This window comes from Cupressus sempervirens, chromosome 9 (genome assembly GCF_028749045.1).
Source record: "Cupressus sempervirens isolate cs-2001-9-10 chromosome 9, ASM2874904v1, whole genome shotgun sequence".
Lineage (NCBI taxonomy): Eukaryota > Viridiplantae > Streptophyta > Pinopsida > Cupressales > Cupressaceae > Cupressus > Cupressus sempervirens.
The window spans coordinates 509555260-509576072 of NC_143126.1; the positions used below are offsets into that span (position 1 = coordinate 509555260).

Below are 20813 nucleotides of genomic sequence, written 5' to 3' on the forward strand. Positions count from 1 at the left end.
GTTTGAGAATCCGTGATGATGCCTCGCCTAAGAGAGCTCCTTTCCAGTTTGAAAAAATGTGGCTGAGAGATCAGAATTTTATGGATCTAATAAAGGTATGGCGGGACTCAGCCACAAAATGCTCTGGTAATCTTGTTTTTATTTTTTTCAAAAAACTTCAACAATTAAAAGAAACATTAAAAGTATGAAATAGGGAAATGCTTAAAAATATCTTTGATGAAAAGTTTAAATTGGAGTCTGAATTGGCAAATTTGAATGGAATAGTCATTAAGGGTGGAATGGAGGAAAAATGTTTTCAATCAGAAAAAGGAGTTAAAATATGCTTATAATGAAGTTTTAAGTTGTGAAGAAAGTTATTGGAGACAAAAATCTAGGGAATTATAGTTACGAGAAGGGGATAGGAACACTAAACTTCTCCATAATTCAGTTCAAGGAAGACGATCTGTGAACAAGATCTTCTCGATTAAGGACCAACAAGGCAATGAATTGACAGAGCCAAAGCAGATTAATGTTGAAGCTGTTAGATACTTCTCTATTTTTGTGAAGAAAATAGAGAATGAGAATATAGACAATTCCTTTCTTGAGGTAATCCCAAGGGTCATTCCAAAGGATCAAAATAAAATGTTGATGAAGGCAATTTTTGAAAAAAAGGTAAAATCTGCTTTATTCAGCCTTGGGAGTGATAGGGCCCCAAGACCTGATGGTTTTCCAGCTGTTTTTTCAAAAGGCTTAGCAGATCATTGGGAAAGATCTTTGAGGTGGTTCAAGAATACAAAAAAGTGGCATTATTTTCAAAGACTTCAATAATACGTTCTTATCTTTGATCCCAAAGAAAGGTGCGACGGAATCCTTTGATGATTTCAAGCCTATTGCGTTGTGCAATACTGTTTATAAGGTTATTGCCAAAGTTATTGAAAACAGGTTGAAACAGGTGTTATCTTCACTGATTTCAGTAGAACAAAGTGGCTTCGCCCCGAGAAGATCTATCTATGAAGGGATCATAGTGGTGCATGAGGCTATTCACTCCACAAAGATGGCTAAGGAGGCTGGGATGATGATCAAATGGGATATCAAGAAAGCTTATGATACTGTTAACAGGAACTTCTTAATGACTGTCCTGAAGAGGTTTGGTTTTCACAAAATATGGTGTGATTGGGTCTACAGTTGTATCTCTGCTCTGTGTCTTTCAATTTTAATCAATGACAGCCCTCAAGGTTTTTTTGAAACAACCACAGGTATCAAACAAGGTGATCCGTTATCCCCTTTCTTATTTATTCTTCTTGCTGAAGTTCAAGGGAGATCTATCAAAAGAGAAGGTAGTAATCAATCTTGGAAAGGGATTAGATGGCTAGAGGTATTGATCCTCTGACTCATCTACAGCTTGTTTGATGACACTTATCTAATGGGAGAGGCTTCCACACAAGAGGCTAGAACCATTAAATCAAGCTTGAAGGCTTCTACTAACACTTCGGGACAGTTCATCAACTAGGCAAAGTCTGAGATTTTCTTTTTTAATACCTCTTCACCTGTGCAAGAACATATTTGCAGAATTCTTGGTATGAAGGTTGGTATACTCCCCAACAAATATTTGGGGATTCTGTTGTTTGGTGGAGCCAATGAAGAAAACCTATAGAAAGATTTATAGATACTAATGTGAAAAGAGTGGAAAGCTGGAAAGGTAAGTGACTTACGTATGCTATAGTCTGTGATATCAGCTATTCCTATTTTTTCTCTGAGTTGCTTAAAGATCCCAATCAAAGTTCTGAGATATTTTGAATAGAGAATGCAAAAGTTTTTTCTAGAATGGTGCACAGGAGGAGGATAAAATACTACTGGTGGCTTGGATTCTATTTGCAAGACCAAAAAGAATGGGAGGGTTGGTCTTCAAAAGTGGCATTTGATCAATAAATTTTGTTTTTCTAAGGACCATTGCAAATGTAATAGCACTACCATAATGTTTGGTATGTGTTTTCCAAATGACAGCGATCTCTTATATATATTGAAAATAAACCATGAAGAGACATATCCCTATTATAATGATTTATAACTGAGAGGGGGGATGAATCAGTTATCCTCGGGTCCAGATGTACCAATTCAACTTTTAAACATTTCAAACAATAGAAATAAACTCAGAGACCCACTCGGTCTCTATATCATATCATCAGCAATTTAACATTTCATGTAATATCTTAACTCTCTATCTCTATATGTGTCAATTGTTAGTAAATAAACTACTAAAAAATATAGCATGCAAAACAATAACATTCACACATGAAAATAACACTTTTAACACTAGGATTTAACATGGAAACCCAATCTGGGAAAAACCATCCAGTAACATGCTACCAATTTTTCACTCTTCTGAAATGAGCTCAGTTAAGAGCCAACCTTGTTAAAGGTTATACAACACACTGTTAAATGTGACCCAATTAAAGGATTTAATCACCCTGTTAGGAGTGACTTTGTTAGAGGACTTTAGAACATTCCATTAGAATGTCACCTTGATTAAAGGATTTTGGAATAATACAATGGTTAGAATGTAACAGTAGGTTTGATCTGTAAAGTGCAACTCACTTTGCAAATTCAGATCTCCATTCGCTCATCTGCTAGTTCATTGACGGGCCTTCATTAATATCTTCATCTCTAATCTGCTTAGCACCTCCTCAAGCAATCACACTTCACCTCTGTTGTTCACCTCTTCATAGCTTCTCCTTAAGATTGCCAATCCACAACAAACCAACCTTGTTACTCATTTCTTAGGCCTCGTTACATAGGTAATTTTGATCTTTTGTTGCTTAAACATCATCGTCAATCTTAGGGTTTGGTCAAATTCATCGAATCCTTCCATCTTTTTGTTCTCCTTCTAGCAACTTTTGATTAAATCCTTGCCTTTGATCATGTCACAAACTCTCCCCGTGCATTAAATATGCCAACTCATCAATCCTTATCTTCCACACGCTTTGACTAATTCAAAATTCCAACTGTGTTGGCCTCAAACTCAAATCTTTCTCAAATTTTAACTTTTGTTGTCACTCAGCGATCATTGTGTTCTTCAACTCGGTCGTCACTGAGTAACTCAGCAATCACTATACTTTCTCACTCAGCATCAACATGTTCCCTCAGCCATTACTACGTAGCAACTACATTTGCTCGCCAATAACAATCTGCTCAGCTTGAACTTTTCGCTCAGCTTCTATTGAAGTTCCTTAATCTTTTGTTTCAATTCCTTCATTGACCATGCAACACTGATACTCGGTCAAGCTTATCCTTTTGACTTGTTTCAACTCTTAGCTTCATCCAATTGTCTTCTACACTTCATGTATTGATTGAACAACACATTATCTTGTCAAGGACTAACTTATCAAGTTCCCATTGCATTTCCATGATACTTAACACATCTCAACTCAACCTTTCACTAGGTCATCTCATCATCTCTTCTTTTCAAATCCTCTTCATCAATCAAATGATATGGCACTCGACATTGTTAGTGAATGTCCCTCCAGTAGGTTTGACATCAATGATAGCATAACATTGCTCCAATTGTAGTTTCCAACAATCTCCTTCTTTAGCATTGATGGCAACACTAGTCAAACTTAACTAGTTACCATGCAATCCAAAAAGCTTCAACATTGTATTGTCTGCTCCCTCTATGTTTGGCTTCTCTCTTTCTTAGTTTCATTCTGATTCTCATTCAATCAATCTCAGGACGCTCCCTCTATTAATTTAGTACATACACTTTTATGTAGAAACCTCAAACTCATCTCCCTCTTTATATCTACTTGTATGGTAACTCAATAGACATACCATACTCCTACATCTTCATGTAATTGCTCTGACTGATACAGCAATATCATCTTTGCATTAGCTCCTTGTAGTTTCTCCTACTCATAGTTCAATGTATTCCATGTCACACCTTTAGGCAGGTCCTAAAGTGTGACCTCCTTGCATCAATATTCATGATATTATGATTCTTACAGATTGATGCGATGCAGCAACTCTACTTAGTTTGCTTCAAGTAGGAGAATGACCCCTAACTTGCATCTTAGATACTCAAAAGCATCCTTAGGTAGTGCTTTAGTGAATGTCAGCTATCTATTCCTTTGTGTTCACATATTCCAGTCTCACTTCTTTCTGTTGTACCAGCTCTCTCAAGTAATCATACTTGATCACAATATGCTTAGCCTTTGTATGCATGACAGGGTTCTTTGATATGTTTATAGCACTTGTGTTATCACAATAAATCACAACAGGTTCAGTGATCTCTTCCTTCATCCCTTTCAATAATTGTTTGATCTATACAATGTTTGAACAATTCAATGCTGCAGCAACATATTAAGCCTCTATTGTAGATTGTGAAATACATTTATGCTTCTTGCTTGTCCATGAAATCAATCTTCTACCCAAGAAGAAAGCTCCTCCACTTGTACTCTTTCTATCATCAACATTTCTTGCCCAATCAGCATCTGTATACATTTTCAATTCAAATTTGTCAATTCTCTTATACCATAGGCCATGGTCTTTTGTTCCTTTCAGGTATCTCAATATCCTTTTTACTGCGATCATATGATTTTCCCTGGAATTAGCTGAGAATCTAGCAACAATTTCAACAACTAATGCAATGTCAAGTCTGCTATGTACAACATATTGTAGTTTCTCAATCATAGACCTGTACAATGTTTGATTCACCTCGATAGAATCACCATTCTTTGACAATTTGTGTCCCGTCACCATTGGTGTTCCAACTGGTCTTGAGTCTTTCATACCAAAGGTCTTCAAGATTTCCTTTATGTATTTTGATTCAATGATGAACATACCTTTGTTCATCTGATAAACTTGTAAACCAACAAAGTATTTAATCTCTCCAAACATTGACATTTCAAATTCCCTTTTCATTTGATCAACAAACTACTTGCTCAATGAATCATTTCCTCCAAATATGACATCATCAACAAAAATTTCAGCTAACAATATCTTGTTTTCAGCTTCACTTTTTCAGATACAAATTGCTATTGTCATTAGTTCTTGCATAACCAATTTTCACCAAGTAATTATGTAATCTTTCATACCATGCTCTAGGGGCTTGCTTCAAACCATATAAAGCTTTATGTAACTTACATACCCTATTTCTTTTCAAAAAATCCTTCAGGTTGTTAAACGTAGACTTCTTCCTCCAGAATTCCACTCAATGTAGATTTTACATCCATTTGGTACACTTTGAATACTTTGTAATCAGCATATGCAAGAGAAGTCCTCACTCCTAACCTTGCAACGAGGACAAAAGTTTCTCCATAGTCAACCCCTTCCTCTTGTGCATACCCCTTACAAACCAATCTTGTTTTATTTCTTGTGACTTCACCATTCTCATTCAACTTGTTTCTGATAACCCATTTAGTTCCAATCACTTTTTTGTCTTTTGGTCTGGGTACCAATGTCCATCTTTTGTTCTTCTCAATTTGTTCAATTTCTTCATTCATTAACTTGATCCAATCTTCATTCTCCAAAGCATCTTTTACAAATTTAGGTTCAAATCTACACAATAAACATGTGTCATTCTTCAGTCTTCTTGTCATGACTCCTGAATCTTTATCTCCAATGATTTGATCTGGTGCATAATGTCTCCTCACATACTCTACCAATATAGGTTCAGGTCTTGATTCCTCTTGTTGTTGTCCACTAGATTCTGCATGTTCAATAACTCTCGTCTCTAGTTGTAACTTGGTTTCCTGTCCCATGTTCGTCAGTCACAGTCTGTGACTCAACTCCTATAGCCTGATGCTCGGCAGAGCTCTTCTACAAATCCTCAGCAGTGCCTGGCTACTGAAGCTTGGTAGAGCTCTTCTCCAGAACCCTGGCTACTGATGCTCGACAGAGCTCTTCTAGAAAACCTTGACAATGCCTAGTTGTTGATGCTCGACAACCACTTTTTCTAGTTCAAATGAGGTGCTAGGTTCACCTTCATAGATATAGATAAAGTTTCCATAATCTTCAGGTTCTTTCTTGCATTCTTCTTCATTTTTCTCTACAAATTCATCAACTCTAACATTTGCACATTCCACAATTTTGTTAGTGTTAGAATTCAAACACGTGTAAGCTTTACTTTTAGTGGAATAACCTAGGAATATGCCTTCATCACTTTTAGCATCAAGTTTACCTTTTCTTGCATCTTTCAATATATAACATTTACTTCCAAAGACTTTAAAATAATTCACATTTGGTGCATATCCATACCAAAGTTCAAAAGGTATTTTGTTTGTTCCTTTCTTCACTTGAACTTGGTTCAGAGTATAGAGTGCAGTGCTTACAGCCTCTCTCCAGTACTTCTGTGAAACATCCTTCTCAGTTGCACAATCCATAATAGATTTGTTCCTTCTTCTTTTTATACCATTCTATTGTAGTATCCTTGGTGCACTCATTTGCCTCTTGATTCCTTTGTCATTGCAAAATATGTTGAACTCATCTTAAATGAATTCACCACCTCTGTTTGATCTCAGACATTTCTACCTCTTTCCTTTTTCTTTCTCAACTCTAGCAAGATACCACTTAAACATTTGAAACGCATCAGATTTTTCCTTAAGAAACATCACAGTGATCATTCCTGAAAAATCATCAACAAACAGAATAAGTATTTATCACCATAATAGCTATGTATTCCAATAGGTCCATACAAATTAGTATGAACCAACTCCAAAATCTCATTAGACGAATATGTTTTTCTCTTGAAACTAAACTTTGTCATTTTACCCATTTGACATTGTTTGCACATCAGTTTATCAAGTTTGCTTACTCTTGGTAACCCTCTAACTCTTCTCATTTTACTAATGCTTACCAAGTTATCAAAGTTCACATGAGATAGCCTCTTATGCCATAATCAAACATCTTCAAATTGTACAAATAGACAAGTATCTTCAGATAGGTCTAGATAGAACAAATTACCTCTTGTTTGCTCTCCACTTCCAACTAGTTCACCTGTAGCATCATAGATCTATCTTCTTGTTCTGGAAATCAACTCTATAACCTAAGCTTATCAATTGTGCTACACTCAACAAGTTATATTTCAAACCATCAACCCAATATGCATTATCACTCATGATCTTTTCATTCAGTTTAATTGATCATTTCCCTTTCACACAGCATGGTGCATCACTACCAAACTTAACACCACTTCCATTATAATGTTCTAGCTTATCAAACTTACTTGTATCACCAGTCATATGATGTGAGCAATTACTATCAATTGTCCATCTATCATTCTTACTCACATGTGAGATCTTACTCATATGTGAGATTTGTGCAACTTTCTCATCTTCATCAGAATCATCTTTCATTGCAGCATAAACAACTTCTTCATCATGATCATCACAATTACTATCAAGACCATTCTCTTCAACAATATAGCAAGATTTCTCACATTTGTCTTTGTAGTCTCTTTTATCTCTGATGCTTCTATCATCTCTCCTTCCTTTGTACTTGAAATCTTCCCTATCCTCTTTGTCATCTTTGTCAAGGCATCTAACTAGAATATGACCAACTTTGTTACATGCAAAACAGATAATAGGAAGTTTACCTTTGTATTTGTCTTTTCCTCTAGGAAGTCTTCTTGCCAATAATGCTTCAAGTTCATCAAGGTCATCATCAGATCCACTGTCACTTGCTACATATTTGTTTTTCTTCTTTTTCTTAGATCCATCAAGGGTTAGTTGAACTTTGAATGCAGATTCAACACTTGCAAAGGAGTAATTATCAAAATTTGATAATTCAAATGAAGTAAGTCTACCAATTAGACTATCCAAGGTCAAATCATTACCAGGTGTACATCTCAATTCTTGAATTGTAGATACTCTGATTGCGTAGATAGGCAGTAAAGTCCTCAATACCTTATCACAGTCTCATCAGTTATATCTCCTTTAGATCCTCTGATAGCATTCACCACTTCTTTGATTCTACTACAATACTGTGCAATATTCTCACCTTCCTGCATTCTCATGTCATCAAACTTTCCTCTTAAGCTTTTTGCCTTAGCTCTTAACACATTCTTGTCTCCACCATGGATTTTTGCCAACTTGTTCCATATTTGCTTAGCATAGTGCATTCCTTCACATCATCAAATTTTACATAACTGAGAGCTATAGAAAGTTCAATCATCATTTGGTTGTGCTCTTGCTTCTCTTTCATTTGTTCAATTGTCATAGGTCTAGGCACCTCAATGTAGTCATTTGTCCAAGTAGTAGGATGTGGAATCTCAAATTCCAGACAAGTGTAATCCCATCAGCCTCTACCATGCTAGAAGTTCTCCTTGTTCAGCTTAGGTAGCTCTCTTTTATACATCTTGATCTTTGACTTGAGTCCCTTCAAACTTTCCTGACAAGCACCAAAGCTCTGATACCAATTGTTATAATGATTTAGAATAACTGAGAGGGGGGGTTGAATCAATTATCCTCAGGTCCAGATGTACCAATTCAACTTTTAAACATTTCAAACTATATAAATAAACTCAAATACCCACTCGGTCTCTATAGCATATCATCAGCAATTTAACATTTTATATAATATCTTAACTATCTGTCTCTATATGTGTCCTCTATTAGTAAATTAACTACTGAAAAATATAGCATGCAAAACAATAACATCCACACATGAAAACAACTCTTTTGACACTAGGATTTAACGAGGAAACCCAATTTGGGAAAAACCACCAAGTAAGATGCTACCAATTTTTCACTCTTCTGAAGTGAGCTTGGTTAAGAGTCAACCCTATTAAAAATTATACAAAACACTGTTAAATATAACTTTGTTAAAGGATTTAATCACCTTGTTAGGAGTGGCCTTGTTAGAGGACTTTAAAACATTCCATTAGAATGTCATCTTGATTAAAGGATTTACAAAATGATTGTTAAGTCAACCTTGGTTAAAGGATTTTGGACTGATACAATGGTTAGAATGTAACAGCAGGTTTGATCTGTAAAGTACAACTCACTTTGCAAAATTCAGATCTTCATTCGCTTATCTATTGGTTCATTGACTGGCCTTCATTGATATCTTCATCTCTAATATGCTTGGCACCTCCTCAAGCAATCACATCTCACAAACTCTTCACATTTCACCTCTGTTGTTCACCTCTTCACGGCTTTTCCTTAAGATCACCAATCAACAACGAACCAACCTCATTATTCATTTCTTATGCCTACTTAAATAGGTAATTTTGATCTTTTGCCACTTAAACATCACCATCGATCTTAGGGTAATTCATTTTAAACTTGAATTACTTAAACATCACCGTCGATCTTGTGGTAATTCATTTTAAACTTGAATTACTTTGTCAACAGTCAGCTCTTATTTCACACAGGATCAATGGGGTCCAAGTTGATGGTAGTGGAGGTCAAGATGTAGAAAAATGCCATCAATTTTATGGCATTTTCTTGGCCAGAGTAGAGGATATTGTTCCTGGTGTGCAAACCTGTCCGTTAATTGTATAATTGGCTGAAAAACTTGAAACCATTGTCCATGTGGATAGCTAATGGGCAGGCTGGCAGGTTTTTTAAAAGATATTATCCCATGATATTACACAAGGATTGCCTCATGCAACATATTGAGTCCGCTGCAGTTATGGAATATTATCTGAGTTTGTAAATGGATGAAACTGTAAAACAGCTCAACTTAAACAATCGTGCTCAAAAGGCTGCTACTGTCATTTGGAGAAATGTGTGTTATATCCACCACAAGTCCACCATCTGGAATGAGGAGCTTCTCTGTCAATTCAGCTTTATTTATGTTTACAGATGTTTTGGTTCTGTTACGTTTTGCATCTTCACACACATTTCCTGGTAGCTCAACACACATTTCCTGGTAGCTCATTGGACTAAGCATTTAGGAGTTGGACTAAGCATTTAGGAGGGATATGTAATTGTCTGATCTACACTACTGTAACCATGTCTGAAGAATCATAGAACTTACAGTTTTGACTTAATCAGCCAAACTGATAGAATTTTATTATTTTTATAAAGAACTGAGCTAGCTCTCTTGGTGCGTGTCAAGAGGAGGGCTCTCTTACTGCTTGTGTGCCAATCATTGCACTCCTGAACATACTCTTGTTAGTTTCTGATGTGAATGCATCCTTCAAAAGACAAAAAAATGTATTTCTCCATATAAGGACTACAAAATCTTACCATCAAGCACATATTCTATACAACTTAGTGGAGTTCCTGGGTTCAGAACAACTCCAGCTTTGGCTCCAAGACTCTTGACCTGAAGTTCATAAAAGAAAACATAAAGATTACCATAAGTTCATTTAAGATCACTACCAATCAGGCAAGAATTGTTATTGAAAATTTGAATCCATTAAATGCCAATGCATTCATTAGATAGAAATATGAAAATGAAAAATGTCATGTCAGGATCTATAGCTTTGTAAAACATCATGATGCACTTTTTTCATCATACTTGTTAAAGTAGCATTCACAATAATGCCTGCTGGTTCACTTTTATCTTTTACTTTTTTTGGTTACAAAGGGTTTTAAATGACCCCTCAGTCTTTGGGACACAAACAGGGAATGTGTTGCTTGCACTTTATTTATCACACTTCTGACACATTAGCACAAGAGCATGCCCAGTGGCTCCTCTGGAGAATCAAACCTGGTTCTTAATTGTGGTAATGATCCATCTTTACCACTCACTCATGCCTACTAGACTAAAATGTTAGTTATAACATTGGGGCAGAGCTCATATAAAAGATGGGGATGAGTTGGATCATTAATATTGTTACACTTGATTATGCCAGAGAGTGACACATAGGGGTGAGATTAGGTTCATGCATTGCCATGAACCCTAACTCAAGGTGGCCCATGACCCCTACAAAGTGCCCCATTCATGGCAATTGAACCTTGAAACTCATCATCAAACACCAGTAACCCAAAACTTGTTTGGTGATTCACTAATCACTATCTTATGTAGAGAGCATTTTAGAGTTTTCAATTTTACAGTAGAAATATAATAACAATTAAGGTTCTCTTCGTTTTTGTTTTTGTAGAATTCACATAATGATATCAAGCTTATTCTATTATAGCTAGGAATAGATAAATTTTATGTATGCAAATGAAGCAAGACAATATATTGTATGAGAGCAAATACAAATAAAGGAGCTTATAACTTTATAGTTTGAAGGCATCAGACCTACAAAGCTACAATTACAACATACATATCTACATATGTATGTGTTATTCAAAATTTGAATAAGTGAAGAATACACAAATTTGAGACTCAGAATAGATGAGTCCTAAGAACATGTCAGATACCTTATTTTCAGTTTTACAACTACCAACTAACCCTACTAAAGTACTAGTGTGATTACATGCTCAAGTGTGCAACAAAATCTTTTAATAAGGACTAAATACAGAGAAAAGAATGATGAAATCATAGATTCAAAAAATAGTCAGTCTTAACTGTATCCGAATCTGACGAGAAAAAATCACAATAAATGTTTTTATAAGTAACCAGCGATAACAATTAAATGTCCTGAAGCATTTTTACAAGATTTGAAATATAAAAACAATCCCATTTGTGTTTTACATTTTAATAAATACACAAAATAGTTGTGAATCTTTCCACATGCATATATTTTGCTAAGACAATGTTTTAAAAACAAAGAATAGATGTCAAAGATATTGGATAGTATGGGCTATATATTTTTACGTATCATGATGAAAATAACTCATATATTATAATTTATAGTTGATAATAAGGATAAATCATGAAAGAGTAATACTGATTTATGACCATTTCCCCCAACCAAATGACTGTCATTGATGATTCCATTAAAGAAAGAAAAATTGCAGCTGTAACATGTGCTGCATAAAATGGACAAAAGACTATAGATTGAAAAGGACCAACATATCAGCATATCACAATCACTACAAAAAGATTCCAGAAAATTGCCTTTCAATTGAAATTTCAAGTATCCTGAAAATGCTATTTATATTGGCCTGTGTCTAAAAAACTAATGGGGAATAAATGATCCTAAAGTGCAGTGCCTATTAAGATATTATCTACTTAGTTAAATACTTTCTATAATGGTCAACTACTTGTCTGTAATCCGTCTTTTAGTCTAGATAGGAATGTTTCCTATCCTCTCTCTTTTGTCTTCAGTCTAGATAGGAATGTTTCGTATCCTGTCTTCAGTTTTGTTTCTAATTTCGTCTTCAATCTACGTTGTTTCTTTTAAAAACAACATCCTTGTAATTCTTTATAAGGAACACATTTGTTCCTCTGTTAATCAATGAATCATCCGTTAATCTGCCAATTCTTAAATCTTGTAACATGGTATCAAAGCCAATACTCCAAATTTTTTTGAAAAATCTATATTTTCTTTCGAAATTATTTGCTCAAATTTTTCAAATTTATTTATGAGCTTTTCTCTATAACCCATCTAGGGTTTCCGTTTTTGTGAAAAATTCATAGCTAATCGCACTACAAATTGCGACTTCTAAAATTGCACCAGTTATTGCTCGTGTTTTCTACTAGTATGGGGGCTTGGTTTAAGCTACACATTGCGGGTCTTTGGTGATCACGGCTCCTCTATTCATGACCAGACATCAACAAAAATCGCAAGTTTGTTTTAGTGACTTTTTTTGCTGAACCGATCGTCGTTTTTTGCAGACTTTTTTCTCCAAACGCACACCTATTACACCATTCTTCGGTGTCAGTTCTGCCCTCTTCAACAACGTTCGTCCATGTACATCCATTCCTGAAGAAAGCCTGATATTTATTTACCAGAAAATGACTTTTTTCCCTACAACTTTGACCTCCATGGCCGCCGACTGAATTTTCTGCTCAAAACCCTAATTTTTGGGGTCGAAAAAATTTTTTGATTGCTGATTCTTGGTAAGTTTTTCAAGAGCTCAACTAGGTTGTCATCCATTTTTTATGGGTGCCTCAATTTTCGAGCCAACGGATCCAGAAATCGACAGCAGATTCCTTCTGGGTCTTTCGAGCTCTCTTCTGGGTCACTCTAATTCTTCTGGATCTTCTGGAATTTTCCTTGAAATCCGTGCTTGTCGAATTTCAGTCTTGAAGTTTGTACTTGAATTCTTCGAAATGGCATCTTTGACTAATCTGATGTTGGAGGGCAATCTACGATTCAATGACTGCAATTATAACCGCTAGAAGCAGCGCATGTTAACCATCTTTGAGTATCGTCATTTAGATGAGCTTGTTCTAGGCACAAAGACTCATCCGATCTCCGACCAAGCAAAACAGGACAAGTTTAATGATCCCAATCGAGAGGTTGTTGTGCTTCTTAAGCTCTCTGTTATCGATGATCAGCTACCGCAAATTCCTTCTAGCAAGTCAGCTGCAGAAATCTGGAAATATCTGAAGGAGCTACATGAAACATCTGCCAAGAGTTGAGCATTCTTTCTAAAGAATCAGTTGTTCTCCATTATGATGGATGAACATATGTCCTTGCAAGAGCATCTAACAAAGATAAGGACATTCGCGATCAGCTCCAAGCTATTGGTCGAAAAATGGAGGATATGGTAGTCATCACTCTGAAAAGTCTACCATCATCCTATCAGCACTTCATAGAAACACTCAACATTACGTCAACTAATGTTGATCTGAAGTTTCCAGAATTATGCACCAAACTTCTACAGCAGGATCATTGGAAACGACAGTTTGGCAGCAGTGCTTCTACAGCCTCCTCAGAGCAGGCATTTGCTGCAAAATCCTTTCAACAGAACATCGGCAACCATCAGTCTTCTTAGCCTTTCCAGCATCAACCTTCTGCTCAATCTTTGGATGGCTCTACGAAGCAAAATGTACAGTGTAATTACTGTCACAAGTTTGGCCATATGAAGTTCGAGTGTCGAAAACGTTTGGCTACCCAAGCAAGGCAAAATGCTTCCCAGCCAATAGCACAAGTTGTCGAGCTTCCTAATCAAGGCAAAGCTGCATTTTTCACCTTCTAAATCTGTTTTTGTTTTTTTGGGTTTGTTGATTTTCTCCTTAAAAATTATTTCATGGTCTGTAATGTGCAAGGTTGCATGAGATTCTAGGTTTTACCGTTTTTTCCACAAAAACGAAGTTTTGTAATTGCAATCTGTTTTGAGTCATAGCACTCTTCTGGCAAAGCTTCTTGGTTTCAACATTATGTAGATCCAAGGAGGGTCTCAGTTATCCCAAAATGTTCCAACATTCGTACGTTGACCATTAAGGGAGGGTATTAAGATATTATCTCCTTAGTTAAATACTTTCTATGGTCAACTACTTGTCTGTAGTCCGTCTTTCAATCTAGATAGGAATGTTTCCTATCCTGTCTCTTTTGTCTTCAGTCTAGATAGGAATATTTCCTATCCTATCTTCAGTTTTGTTTCTAATTTTGTCTTCAATCTACGTTGTTTCATTTAGAGACAGCATCCTTGTAATTCTTTATAAGGAACAAATTTGTTCCTCTGTTAATCAATCAATCGTCTGGAAATTCGTTAATCTGCCAATTCTTGAATCTTGTAACAGCGCCAAGTTTCCAACAATCCTATCAATCCATCTTGAAATTAAGGGTCATTATTTGAATAACAACCTTGGGGATCCAATGCTTTGCCAAGCGTGCTAGTCAAAAAAGGGTTTACAGAGTTGGCATATCACAATCTTCTTCATTTTTTGTGGATGAGTGATGAGTTCAACATGTCCTCTTGAAAGGTACTGCTGCTAGGGCCTTATTGACATCATTGTAGGCTGAGTTCAGTTTCTTATTTATTTCCCCACTTGCTTGGAAAGATTCATTTTTAGTAGGACATTTGGATCACTTGGAACAAATGAAAAATTTTAAGGCATACGAAATGGCTGTCCACCATTTGCTTCTAGTGGAAGAAAATATATACTGCAACTTTTCACAAGGACTGTTCCTCCCTCTGCTTATGAAAACTGAGGTTATGAAAACTGGATTTGACTATGTTTGTCAAAAGCAAGCTTTTTTTCCATAAGGATGCCGATGCTTTTCCCACTAGGGACCTTTACTCCTTGTTGGTAAACATATTGTCACTATGAAAAGTATGATTTCGCCCAATGGAAATGTGTGCAGCAAATCAGTTCCTCCAACAATTGAATAGGCCCTTGGTATATGACCTTCCTCTGCATGTTGAGGGGCAGCTCCCTCCTAAGATGTAATTTGATTTTAAAGTAAAGATGTATTCAAACTTTAGAAGATACGAAGAAAGTTATGAAAATGAATGCACCAAACGATTTTCAAGCCTCTTGAAATCAACTTCAATTGTTAATAAGAACGATCAAGAACTACGTTTGAAGGCTACCATTAGCTCAATGGTGATTTGATGATTCACTAACATTTCAACAATACCATGAAAACATTAATTACAACAAGAATCAACACCCAAACAGTTCGGATTTTATAGAAAAGACAATGCAAAATGTACTTTCTTTTATTTCTTACCACCAAGAACTTAAGAAAATTGCTGATTACAAGAACAAGAATTGTACGCACTTTCCAAAAATTGCCTTGCTATTAAAACATAAGTGTCTCCAAAATCCAAAAACTCCCTTATTACATGCCTTGTTCATGAATTTATAATTTTCTCTAGCATAACCAACTTTTCGGGTTCATAACTACTCAAAAAGCTAAAGTTTGGACTACTCTGAAGATAGTTCGTAACCAACTCTAACTTTCAATGCTTAACTACAGCAAGGAAAAAGTTAAGGCATTGACCAAAACCAAAATTGATTCTAAAGTTGACCTCTTCACAAAATATACAAACAAAACATTTGAGACAACCTTAGACATTCCTACTTCTAACTTTCAATTGCGATCACTGATATCTCCTATTCCTGCTCTTTGATCTGGAGGTGTTGTGAGTAGCTGAGTCAAATTCTCCTTGTATAATCTGAATGATTTGATCACTTGTGCCAAAGCTTTGTTTTTTATGATGACCACACTCTGCATTTTCAGCTTGCTTAGATCATGACTCTTCCTAATTTCATCCAACTCTAGGGTGTAACCTGGCAAGTTTTGAATACAAGAGTTTAGTGCCACTGATAGAGAGCTCAATCTCATCATGATGTCTACATCTGAACACTGTTTACTGCCAAGCTCAATGCTGATTTTTAATTCAATGCATTCTAAAATGGAAGATGTCTAGATCCTGAGTATGTTCACTGATAGGAATACCCTTTACAATTGTTGGTATACTCCCCAAGGTTTTTCTTTTCAATTGTTTGCAAGCATTTAAGAACTTATCTTCTTCAGCTACTTGCTGATTTATGCTTACATGTTTCCATTTGATGTTCTCCAGTCATATGTCAATTTGCTCTTATTCTCCATTGGTGACTAATTTCAAAGATTTGACTATGTCGCTGTCCATTCCTTTAATCTCTACCAAATTACCATCAATTTCTCTCCAAAACGCTTGTTGTTCCTTGAGAGTTGCTAACTCTTTTTGAATGTTTTGCTGTATGTGATTTGCCTTAGTATATGTGATCTTTACCTTCTGAAATAGGCTTGAGGCTTACTCCTCCATGTGCTTCATCCATGCTTTTACCATCTTGCCGTGTGCTTGGCACTCTCCTATGTTTTGAATGATATCTTCAATAAACATCTTCTTGGGATCTTCCATTATTTCCATAGAAGCACTAGGACTTGGGAATGAATCCCCTACCATTGATCATATGCATGAAGAAAAGGGTTCAACTTGATGCTTGAGCTGGTTTTTAACTTGCTTGTCTCTTTTTGACTGTTCCATTAGGACAGCAGCTGACACCTGGAAGTTAAGCTCTCTACCCTCACAAGTAGTTCGACCCAAATCTACTTGAGTTATGTTAAAATCAGCTTCATCCACCTCGTCTATGTTCTTCTCTATGACCGGTTGTGCAATCTCAATAAATAGGTTTCCTAAGGTAGGATTCACCGCCGCAATCTACAATCTATTCTAGTTTGCTTCACTTTTGTACCTTGATGTACTAGATCAGCTATGGCATCCAAGTTTGGTGCTTTCAATTGGATCACTCTTTTCTTCTTTCTCTCCAAACTTTATTGTTACCAAGATGCTGAGATAGGGATCGATGAACCAATCACTGAAGGAACCTGTAGGACTGTAGGTGAGAAATCCTAGTTATTTGCATTCTCCGCAACTGGCACCTCTTGAGTCCCTTCCACACTTTCAAGAGATGAAGAGCATGTAGGAGATGCTATGGATTGAATCATTTCATCTACGAATGATAATGGTAAAGCATTCATCTTGGGAGCTTCAAATTGCTCCCAATTGAAGATGACTTCCAAATGATTGCAGCAATGAGTTGATCAAATCACAGTTTTGAAACAGATGAGTGGTGTTTGCTCACGATATCCCTGAATTGTTGTTGCAGCTACCAAGACAATTAACGGCTCCCACAAGATGTGAAGACCACCAGCAAAGAGTGTCCAAACTCCAAGAAGGCTCCCGCAATCACATATCAAATTGCTGGCTTGTATAATGCTAACGGCTTGCCCCAATAATTCTACCGCAGTCCCTATGAAGTGCTCAATATTCCTAACGGCAGTAATTTTACTGGCCTTGTTCAACCGCAACTCTCCCACATTGATTGCCTTCCCCTTTCTACACACGTGGCCTCCAATATGCAGATGCCTTTCAAATTCTGGAATGATTTGTTGATAGATTGGAGACGGCAGCTAAAGAAATTACAATCTGTGCCCTTAGGAAAATTTGTTGAATCCCAAAGCAATGCAAATGACCAACCAAATTGAGTCCTCTCCTCAGCCATAGCCAATAACAGTAGGAGAAATTACTGAATGGCTATACAATAGCAGCAATTCAAAATGCCAACCTTCAGAACAATTCTTAGAAATTCAAGAAACCCTCACCAGACAATTAAGGGAGAAAATATGTATTCAAAATTATTCTCCTTAGCTACAGGGATATAGTAGGAGAATGTTGGCCAATTGTATACTTCGGCACAATTGCCATGAACTTCTCAGACAAGATCCTTTATACTTCAACAAGGGCTCACAAGTCACAAAACAAGAGAAAGCCACAAGGCACAAAAAGAAAATATAATTTCAAGCGTGCTTTTCCCAATGAAATGAGCTCTCATTTATAATCCTTCGTTGGCCAAAGTTACCTAAAAAACTCCACCTCAGAAATCATGGAAGTTTCCCAAAAGAACTCAACACTAGAATCTTTCCAAAATAATATAAATAATATAAACATTATTATAATAATGCAACTCAATGAATAATAAATAAATAAGAGCTCATGCAATTATAACCTGATTAATCACAGATGACGACCAACTGCCAAGCTGCCCACTGCATTGCCAAAAATAGCAACTACTAAAAATAGTAAATCGGTAACTCAGATCCCCAAAATGCCCTGTCAGCTCACGAGGGTTGCTATGGTGAACTAACTTGGCCAACTGCAGGAACCTACTAAAAATGGGTACATTACAGCCTGTCATATCCCATCCCATCTTATAATCAATGATTTGTTGCACTGTAAATCTCATCCAATCTCTTTTTCTCACCTCAAAGTCATTCCAATAATCTTCCATCATAGGAAAATGGAGGTAACCGGGTCCTAATATCAAGTTGTTTTTAACATACCCACTGCCATCAAATTGGAAACGACTTTGAAAAGAGTTCAAAATTATCTTCACCATAGATCTTTCAATATTTTGGGCATCTGAGGAACAAAGACAATTGTAGTGCCCGATACCAATTGGGAAAGGAATGGATCTTTTGTTCCTACACTTCTTGTTTACCTGACCAATCAGCCTGCAAACTTCTGAAAGTACCAACTTATCATCTACAAAACAAGGCAACATAAGAGGACAATCTTGAAAACCTCCAATGCGAATGTAGGTGAACCGAGGATATTGTATGAAGAAGCTACCATAAGTACTCATGAGACTGGCTGCTTCAAGAGAAATTCGAAATCCTATATCTCCCTATAGCTCTCTAGCCATGAGCATAGAGAAAGCATTGTTCACCCTATAGAAGTGTGCATTGCTTTGTTTCAATTGCAACTGGGGATAATAATTATAGATTTGCGTAGCCACATTGTATTCCCCAAAGGGATTGAGGCCAAGCATGACTTCATACTAGCAATTGCATACATAAGGTACGAGGACATGTAGAATCCCTGATTCATATTGAATTTAGTCAACTGACGATAAAGGGCATCACTAATCACTTCTCCCCAATCAATGAATTGTTTTCCAATGGTGATGGTACTGATGTACAAGAACATCCAATCCTAAAAGTCCTCAGTTGTCTCATTCCCCACTATTCGACTGAGAAGGACGATCATATCTGAAATGTCTTCATTACAAAGTATTCTACGCAAAGCTCTTGGTAATTGTGATTGTCCTCTCCTAGGTTGATCTAGCCAACTTTTAGCAATAACATTTAAACACTTCCTTTTATTTTGATGAAATACCCTTGAGCACCTTCTTTAGAGATTTCTGTGACTTTTTTCCTCACTAGTAATCTGAATGCAATGAAGATAGATACTAGATCCAACCTCGCCATGACATTACCTCTTGAGGTCTTAATGTCTCTAGAGTTTCGATCATATGCCTTGAAACATACCAAAACCAGTTCGGTACACTGAACTACAAGCAGATATCATCCTGTATGAACCAACCCGATGTCTAATGTTCGTTGTGCCAAAGGCAATCTATCCTCTTTGCTCATTGCTTGCCAAAAATCTGCAATGTCAATGTGTCCCATTTTGGTATTTGATATCTCACGAAGTGTGCTTGTCAGCATTGTCGGAGGTTCCTTGCCTTGGAATTTGTACCTCATAGTATTGCTCACAACTCCTTGTCTTGGTGAGATGTCGAATGCGAATTCAATGCTCCCTTGGCTTCGTATGTTCAAACTCTTGATTCGATCCCCTTCAGATAATCAGAATACACTATCAAAGTCCCTATTGTGTGCACAAGTTCCCACATATACTTGAAGCATTCTATCAAATAGTTTATAGGTCTCGATGAATTATCAGTGTCATCAAACCTCCACTTGTATAGATATATAGTTTATAGGTAGCATAGGAAGATGAAGGTTGACATCGAACTTCATAAAACTCCATTCTAACACCTGCAGGTGTGTCTATCTTGCCAAATGGACACATATTCTGCAATTATTGTGATCGCATCTTGGTGTGGAGTTTCAGCAAACAGTTCATGGGTTTTGTCATTATATTTTGTTCATATCAATTTGGCATTCGATCAAACATATTGGGACCCATGTGTATATGCATATACATTTATACTATGCACTTCAATTGCTGGAGCCTTAAGAAATCATAAGCATTTTGTCAAATAGATGTCATGTTAGTAACCCTGTCAAGGCCGCAGGTTGGAGGAGTGGCAGACATTCGGCCAAACAGTTCATGTGCATTATTATTTCAACTCCTCGCAATGTAGATCAACAGGCATAGCGTTCACTCTGCTAAGACTTCAAATCTCCCAAATACGAGACTCCAACTTCATTGTTGAACACTTATCTGGCTCCCAGATGAAATTATGTCGCAGGATGGGACTCGAAACGTTCTGTCAAATAGCTGGCAATATGCATCTTTAGCCTAGTAGTCGATGTGAAGTTTTCCTCCTATCTTTGCCTTTGTGGAATTCACTGCAAATAATGGGTACTGATCTCTCACGAACCTGCACTATGTAAGTCACAAACTAATGAGTGGGTGTGGGTAATCATGTATGGGCATCTCGGGCTTTAAACTCTCCACACTTTACCACCTCCAAGCTGACATTACGTCAAACAGATGATGCACGCTGTCTCCTTTATCGTAGTTGCAAAAACA

The 20813-nt window shown here is 36.6% G+C and overlaps 1 protein-coding gene across 2 annotated transcripts in view; it reads right to left on the minus strand.

The window, feature by feature from the left end:
- The window catches only part of RPE (D-ribulose-5-phosphate-3-epimerase), a 49345-nt gene that overhangs the window by 4874 nt on the left and 23658 nt on the right, over positions 1–20813 (minus strand). For both annotated transcript variants that reach the window (XM_089800815.1, XM_089800814.1), the window contains exon 5: positions 10164–10242. In XM_089800815.1, the coding sequence (XP_089656941.1) occupies positions 10164–10242 (79 nt within the window). The remainder of the gene's footprint in view (positions 1–10163; positions 10243–20813) is intronic.